Source organism: Temnothorax americanus, unplaced genomic scaffold (assembly GCF_048541705.1).
Source record: "Temnothorax americanus isolate GAGA-0224 unplaced genomic scaffold, ASM4854170v1 Scaffold234, whole genome shotgun sequence".
Lineage (NCBI taxonomy): Eukaryota > Metazoa > Arthropoda > Insecta > Hymenoptera > Formicidae > Temnothorax > Temnothorax americanus.
The window spans coordinates 3,634-12,500 of record NW_027509376.1 but is presented as its reverse complement, the minus strand read 5'-3'; the positions used below and the strand labels follow the sequence as shown (position 1 = coordinate 12,500).

At 35.3% G+C, this 8,867-nt stretch overlaps 1 protein-coding gene across 1 annotated transcript; it reads right to left on the bottom strand.

Annotated features, from left to right (window-relative positions):
• Positions 1-5,455: 5,455 nt before the first annotated feature.
• LOC143898550 (uncharacterized) lies at positions 5,456-8,588 on the bottom strand. Its single transcript, XM_077408114.1, has 2 exons — positions 6,265-8,588; positions 5,456-6,171 (listed from the first exon to the last, which is right to left on the bottom strand). The coding sequence occupies exon 1, from the start codon at positions 8,331-8,333 to the stop codon at positions 6,435-6,437; it is 1,899 nt and encodes a 632-aa protein (XP_077264240.1). The 5' UTR covers positions 8,334-8,588; the 3' UTR covers positions 5,456-6,171; positions 6,265-6,434.
• Positions 8,589-8,867: the final 279 nt, after the last annotated feature.

Here is an 8,867-nt window from a genome sequence, read left to right as displayed (position 1 = left end):
AAAATATTTGTATTTTGTACTGTTACCTCTGTGTAATTCTTCATGATTCATTCTTTTATTCTAATCAAAGAAAAGCAGTGGTAATATTATACCTCGAAAAAACCTAAGTAACAAGTGGTAGACGTAATCTTTGTATCTCAAAAAATACACTGAGAAAAAAAATTGTTAATTCCAAGAAATATTTAGTTCGATACGTTCAACTAAACATTTTAGTTAGTTAACTAAATATTAATTGTTTCAACAATTTATTTCGTTTCTTTAATCAAGAATTAATTAATTCAATTAATGTTTAGTTAACTAACTAAAATGTTTAATTGAACGTATCGGACTAAATATTTCTTGGAATTGACAAATTTTTTTCTCAGTGAATGTTTTCTGTAGTTGGCGCTGTAATTTAAAAAGAGATATCATTTCTTTTTTGTAATTGTAATCGAAAAAATCTAAGCAGTAGTATCTTTATTTCCGAAAAATTATAACCCAAGTGATACACGTCACGAAATTATGTTACCTTATCAAAAAGAAGAGTCGCGCTTCAAGTGATCTATTACAATTACAAAAAAGAAATGATATCTCTTTATATTAGAACGCCAATTACAGAGAGAACATGTATATTGCCTCAAAAAATAATTGTTGCACTACTTTGAAAAATCTTTACATTGTGTCAATTAGAAAAGAATGTATAATAACAATTTTATAAGATTAAAAATTTTATTTAAATTTAACAAGGGAATACAAGATATTTAAATACAAAGTTATTTACATGTGTATTTTTTAATGGCCACAAAGAATTAAAGAGGTAACAGTACAAAATAAAAATATTTTATTAAAATACATAAATTTTTCTTGTAAAAAAACTTGGCGCTGCTAGACCTCAAAATTTTAAATAAATAAATAAACTTATTCTATACTTAATTATAAGCCGCATTATCCGCGTAGTCACGCACACCCATATCACTCACTGCCACATCAACGCTGATAATCATTTAATATTACTCCCATCACATTCTTCTCTGAATTATTTTTATTTATTGTTGTCTTTATTTATTTAAAAGGTCTAGCAGCGCCAAGTTTTTTTACAAAAAAAATTTATGTATTTTAATAAAATATTTTTATATTGTACTGTTACCTCTGTAATTCTTTGTGGCCATTAAAAAATACACATGTAAATAACTTTGTATTTAAATATCTTGTATTCCCTTGTTAAATTTAAATAAAACTTTTTAATCTTATAAAATTGTTATTATACATTATTTTATAATTGACACAATGTAAAGATTTTTCAAAGTAGTGCAACAATTATTTTTTGAGGCAATATACATGTTCTCTCTGTAATTGGCGCTCTAATTTAAAGAGATATCATTTCTTTTTTGTAATTGTAATAGATCACTTGAAGCGCGACTCTTCTTTTTGATAAGGTAACATAATTTCGTGCCGTGTATCACTTGGGTTATAATTTTTCGGAAATAAAGATACTACTGCTTAGATTTTTTCGAGATTTTTCGAGATATAAAGATCTAAAACTTGTTACTTAGGTTTTTTCGAGGTATAATACTACCACTCTTTTTTTTAGGTAACAACATATACACTACTATACGTGTACTTGGCGCCTTTTTTTTACCTTTTTTTAAAAAAGGTAATTTTGTGCGGATATCACGCCTTTTTGTAGTATATTACGCATTGTATAAACAGTATGTACAGGATAAAGCTATTTGGAGGTATAATACTACCACTTTGTTTTTTTCGAGGTAACAACATAACAGGGTAACAACATAATACATATACACTATTATGCGTGTACTTGGCGCTCTTTTTTACCTTTCTTTTAAAAAGGTAATTTTGTACGGATCAACAGCTACGTCTAAAAATAAAATAATGTATCAATATGATATTATGGCTACGATCAACGTGACACTACAAATGCTTCGAAGCATTCCTCTTCTTTTTTCTTTCAATGAAGAAAGAAGGAGAAGAAGAACGCTCCAGAGCATTTGTATCACGTTGACCGTAGCCTAAATATCAAGATATATATATATCAACAACCTGTTCACCGTTCTCTGGATAGAATTGTAACACTGCTCTTGCGCTTCTTGACAGACATGCATACAACGTTGATAAGAAACGATATAAACGTTTTGTAGGATTGTGCAAAGTTTTGCTTGCATAGCACAACCACAAGCGCAGAAATACTGACAGCCCCATCAAACGTACCAGCTTTAAATGGCAATCCTTGACCTAAAAAATAAAATAATGTATTAATATGATATTATGGCTATACGGTCAACGTGACACTACAAATGCTTCGAAGCATTCCTCTTCTCTTTTCTTTCAATGAAGAAAGAAGGAGAAGAAGAACGCTCCAGAGCATTTGTATCACGTTGACCGTAGCCTATATATCAAGATATATATATATCTTTCAGCAACGTGCACAACTTTATTTGAGGTTATAATTCATACAACATTCATCGCACAAAATTTTTTAATTGCAAATCGGAAACGTACCTCGAGTTGAGCTCTTCTGCGATCAACGAAGTCGGGATCGAACGTGTCAGTCGTCACTTTCTGCCAAGCGTAGAGAACCTTCTTTTCCGGCAGCGATAGTAACACGATGGGTGCGTTCAGCCGATACTCCGCTAGCCTAGCAATCGTGAGCAGTCGCTCGTTTCCTCTCCTTTTAATCCATTGGGTCAAAGGAGAGGAAACGAGCGAAAACGAGCGACTACTCACGATTGCTAGGCTAGCGGAGTATCGGCTGAACGCACCCAATGTTGGGATACGAAATCTTTAGATAAGCACGAAGCAATTCAATTCAGTATATCGCCGGCACGATTACGGTGTTACTGCCGTTTCGCGTACGCGCGTATGCGCGCGTTGTCGCACCTTACCTCGCGACGCGTAATAAAGAGTCACACGATCGGTCTCGCTCCGCGCGTACTACCGTGTCTCTCGACCGATTGAGATAGGTTAACTGATCAGATGATGAACTGACTGACAGGATAGCGCTCTAAACGAACGCACTGTCTGCACTGCACTGCACTGCGACACTAACGCCGCTAGCCGCCAGTGTCGAAAAAGTGAAAGTGACGTTCTCTGTTTGTTACATGTATGTTATAAAGAAAAGCGGTCGACGTAGACGACGTATCTTAAAAATAAATTTTTGCATTTGGACTTTGCGTCGCAATATCTCCGCTCGTAGGGCACGTAGCGGAATATTATGAGAGAAACCCTCCCCTAATTGGACCCCAAGCTATCGATCAAGCCTACTTAGAACTTGATCCGTTCACTCGTTATCGAGATCTCAACATCTCGGGTACTCGCAACCCGTCGCGTCGCGTAAATGAGTCACGGTCGGTCTCGCTCCGCGTGTACTTGGCGCGAGACACTACCGTGTCTCTTGATAATAGATCACTTGAAGCGCAACTCATTTTTGATAAGGTAACGTAATTTTGTGATGTGTATCACTTGAGTAATAATTTTTTAGAAATAAAAATACTACTGTTTAGGTTTTTTCGAGATTTTTTAAGATACAAAGATTATAAAGATCTACCACTTGTTACTTAGGTTTTTTCGAGGTATAATACTACCACTTTTTTTTTTAGGTAACAACATATACACTATTATACGTGTACTTGGCACCTTTTTTTACCTTTTTTTAAAAAAGGTAATTTTGTGCGGATATCACGCCTTTTTGTAGTATATCTTATAAACAGTGTATAATACAAGGTATACAGCTAAAAGTGTTACGGACAATTATTTCTAAAGAAAACAACAATTTAATATTTTGCTTAGTTTTTTTAAAATAATAAACTGTAACCCTTTTAGTTGTACACCTTTTCCTCTGACGCATTTTGTTGTTATATAATATCGTGATATGTGCACAAGCTGAAACAACTTGTTTGACAAAATAATGGTCAAAATAATCTTCGCGCGGATAGTTACTCTCATTATCTGAAGTAATTAAAGTGAGAGAATCTATCATATCGTGGATGAACGGCAACGATAAAATTTTTAAAACGGACATTTTGTTGCGCATCCGTATAGAGTGTATCAGTTTAGATATATACAATGTTGCACTGTTACATATATATCAAAATTTTGATATAATAATAAGCAAAAGCGCATTATCGTATCATGAAATTAATATACGCAACGATCATATGATGCAAATATGCATCGTAATGATATGACGTAAATATGCATAAAGTATATATCTGCCTGTACATACCTTTTTCAAAAATTGATATATTGTCTTATTATTTAATAGTATTAATAACAGATACTTACGCAAATTTCTATTTGCAGCTGACACCATTAATAGTATTAAAATGTACCTCGGACCTCGTTACCAAAGTGTTGTCTACTGTATCTTTCTTTACAATATTTATAATAAAATATAACGCATTTCGTTTTAACATTGAAGTTGTAAGTTAATGGCTTACAGAGCATCCGTTAAATAGGATTAACTTGTCTGTTAAATATATTTTTATAGCAAAAAATATTTTAATATTTACAACAATAGTAATACAGAAAAATATAATAAAAATTGGCAGGTGAAAAAGTTATTGATGGAGCTTCAACATATACTTAACGAATTAAAGGACAAAAACGAAAATGCTATTGAAAAAAAATATAGTTGTATCTGTTTGGCGCACCGCCATGTATCATAGTGTAAATAGTAGTTAATTATAAGATTGATTTCGTGTTGTCGTTTCACATTGATTAATTATACCGGGTTAAATTATCGCGCCTATTAGCGAAACGTCGGTGGATCGCGATTAGTACACTTGTCGATATTTGCGCGACTCACCCGACTCGTGCTGCCCGCCCACGGGTGGCATCCCCAATTATGAGAAGAATTCGGTACTCGCTCGCGCCGTACTTCGCAGGTGCGCGAGCCGGAGAACGCCGAAGAGAGGCACTCACCAGTCGAACGTCGTGAAGCTCACACGTTACCGTTTTTGCATGTGCAAACTCGGAGTGCTCGGTCGCCTATCGCAGACCACAAAGGCCTAATCGCTCGATATCCTGCCTATCTGTGACTGCTTGCTATCCTGCCTATCTGTGCCTGCTTGCTATATCTGCCTGTCCGTGCGCGCTTGCTATACCGGACTGTTGCATGCTTTTGCCTTGCACGCCAGAGATCTCGCCAACGGGAGGACGACGTCGACACCCAGGAGGCGCCGGGCAACGACACGGTGAGTCGCCTCGCATTTTTTGATATTTGCCTGCTTGCTTCGCTTTATTCGCTTTCGCGAGGGCACGGGCCCTCTGGTCCTTCGAGAAATTTTGTTGACCAATCGCAAATCCGGGGAGCGCCTCATACCCCCCCGTGCAGTATCGCTAATCGTTACACGATTGCGTTTACGGGTAAGGCAATGTTTATTGATTTTTGCATGTAATCATATTTTTGATTTAATATCTAACTTTCTAAAAAGATTCAAAATTTTTTTTTAAAAGAACCCCTTTACCGATCATCACTAAATTCAATACCAACCTTCCTTGAATGATACTCTATCGATTAAAAAAAAAACAGCCCGATATCTCAATATTTGCGAAAGTTAGAGCAACCACGGACATCAAATCTGTACATACACACATACATACATACGGACATTTTTTTTAATGCGATATTTTGACCTTTTACAACAATATGAACATATTGGCATAAAAAACTCCAAAACCGATCTCTTCTTTGGTTTCTTCTACCCCTATTTCATATATAATTAATTTAAATTTGGATGACTAGATCCAACTTTATACGCAAACAAAAATCCGTAAACGATTTCACGAAAACAAAGCTTCCTCTATGAGGAAGCAAAATTAAAATTATACAAATTGAGATAATATTACATCAAGATTCTGCGATGCATTAAAATCGTGTATTTTTTTACTGTACGTTGAATAACAAAAACAAGGAAGTATATATATTTATTTTACTTTGCTTCCAAATACTATTTTTATACGCAATTTTCTATTAAACACACACTAGCTATTTATAATCTTACATATTTTATTTGGAATCAACGATTACATATAATATTTAATAAGAATTATTCGCCAGTGATGAAATAATAATTTGGTATAGTTAAACGGCCTGACTGGCAAGTTTTATTAGTATATCACAACGACGTTTCGACCACTAATTTGGGTCCTTTTCAAGTTATTTTAACAATGCTAGAATACGAGAATGAAAGAATATATAAGAAATTTAAAAAACAACATTACTCGTTGAACGGATTTACGATAATAACGATAAATAGGACTTACATGGATCATTGTGCGTCAATTATATAAAATTCGTGGCGGGTCGGAAAAATACGACGGTCTCATGTGAAGGCCGAAAAACTAATGATACATTATCGCATAATACAGTAAACATAGAAGGACAACTTAAAGTAATACATTATCGCAAAATACAGTAAACATAGAAGGAGAACTTAAAGTGAAGAAATTATTCGATCATAGACCAATGGTAGGTTTTCAGTGTCTTTCTGTGAGTTGATTGCCCCTTTATGTTTTTTAATAAATAGCATTTCAGAAATTTCACGTTTTTTTAAATTTTGTTCTTTGTGTAAGATTGTAACATCCTGCCATTTGAAATTATGGTCGCAATCTGTTCTATGTTTACTGACGACCGAATGTTGGTTGGGGGGTTTTTTGATGTCTGCGCGATGCTCTTTTATACGCGTTTCTAAATGTCGCTTCGTTTGTCCGATATAGCATGCATTGCAATCAGAACAATCGAGTTTATAGACGACATCAGTGCATCTCCCGATCTCCAATCTATCCTTCCCTTTCCTGATTAGTGTATCCATTTTCTTAGGGACCGTATACAAAGTGTTCAAACCGTAATTTTTGAACGTACGGCGTAATCCCTCACTAAAAGTTTTTACGTAGGGGATGGAAACATAATTTTTCAGATCAAGAGTAAATGCACTGTCCTCGTTGTTAGCGTTATCCTCATTATTCGATCGTTTGTTAATTTCTGAAATTCTTCTTTGAATGTGTTTGTTCACCAAAAGGTCCGGAAAACAGTTATTAGACAATATGGTTTTCACTAACTTGATGTTCTCATCGTGAAACTGTTTATCCGACAATAGTATGGCCTGGTCAACTAAATTAATGACCGTGTTAATCTTGTATTTCAAAGGATGACTGGAGAAAAAATTAATATACCTGCCAGAGAACGTTGGTTTTCGATACCAGTTGGTGAACAAACAGTTGCCGTGTCTAAAAACAGACGTGTTTAAAAAATTCAAGGTGTTGTTCTTCTCGAGTTCATACGTGAATTTGAGACGCGGATGATAGTTGTTAAACGTACGGACAACCTCATTAAGTTTCGAATGCGGAATGCACATAAAAATGTCATCGACATAACGGAGAAAAATCTCGATATGAAAATCAAAGGATTGAAGGCAGCAAGTCTCTAAATCGTCCATAACGATATCGGCTAAAATAGGCGAGAGGGGGGAACCCATTGGACTACCGAAGATCTGTTCGTAGAACTCACCGTCAAAAGAAAAACTAGTGGAGTTAAGAATCATTCTGATAGCGTGTAGAAATTGGTCCAGATTCATCCGGGTCTCTCCCGATATCGCATCCCATCTTTTTTCGATTCCAGTCAGAACAAGTTCTATGGGTATGTTCGTGAACAGCGCAACGACATCGAGAGAGACCAGGACGTGGTCAGGAGGGATGCTGTGTTGCTTCATGCTCTCCACGAACGACCAACTATCTTTAACATGGGAAGACGGCTTCACAACTGCTTTATTCAGAATGTTGTGCAGATATGAGGCAATATTATAAAGAGGGCTTCCAACGGCGGATACAATTATGCGTAACGGGTAGCCCTCCTTGTGGATCTTCGGAAGTCCATAGCAACGGGGGAGGTTACCGTTTGTGCAGTTCAGATAATTGTAAGCCCTCGCGTCAATAATACCGTTGTTCTTCCATGATTTCACTAAACAGTTTAATTGCGAGGTGATTTTATTCAACGGGTTTCTGTTTAATTTTCTGTATGTAGACTGATCGTTAAGCAAGGTCTTCATTTGCATAATATAGTCTTGTCTATCCAGGATGACAGTGGTCTGACCTTTGTCAGCATTCGTAACCAGAATGTCAGGGTTGTTAGTGAGATATTTTTTGCATAACGAAAACCGCGATAAGATGTATCTATCTACAGAATTAGATCTATTGTTTGTTTTCATGAAATCATGGAGAGAATTTGAAACAAGACAGCGCACCTCGTTAACTTTGTCATCATCGATCATGTGCTTATTTTGTTCGAAGTTTTTGAGAACATCTAAGACAATTTTTGATCGGTCCCCAAGCAGCATTTTGACGTCCGCCCGACGTTAAGATAAACACACTTAACGTTGGTATCCAACGTTTTCGCTACGTCGTTTCAACCCTCTTTTGCACTAATTTGGGGAATCAAATTTAGGTAGTACCAACGTTGGAATCCGACTTATATAAGTTAAATTAAGGTTACATTTTTTCCACCAGTTTTAACGTTGGTATGTAAACTTTGATTTTGTACACTCTGCTAGACCTGAGGTTATTTTTTCACAACGTACATTTTAGGTGTAGTTTTCGTGCTTCATGTATCATGTAATGTATCATAATACGTACTTATCAATTTGGCACAAATAAAATGGCTTTATAGGAAAAATATAGTTTGCGTCTTTGATACTATTGTAATTTTGCCATAAATACACGAACCCAGCACTGAAATTGTATAACAAAACTCACTTTATTGATAAATGTGGAAATGATAAGTCGAAATTAGACAAATCCTTTCTAAAATATTCCAATTTACTAAATATTCTAATAAATAACTAAAATTTTCCAAAGTGTAGATTTTAATTTTT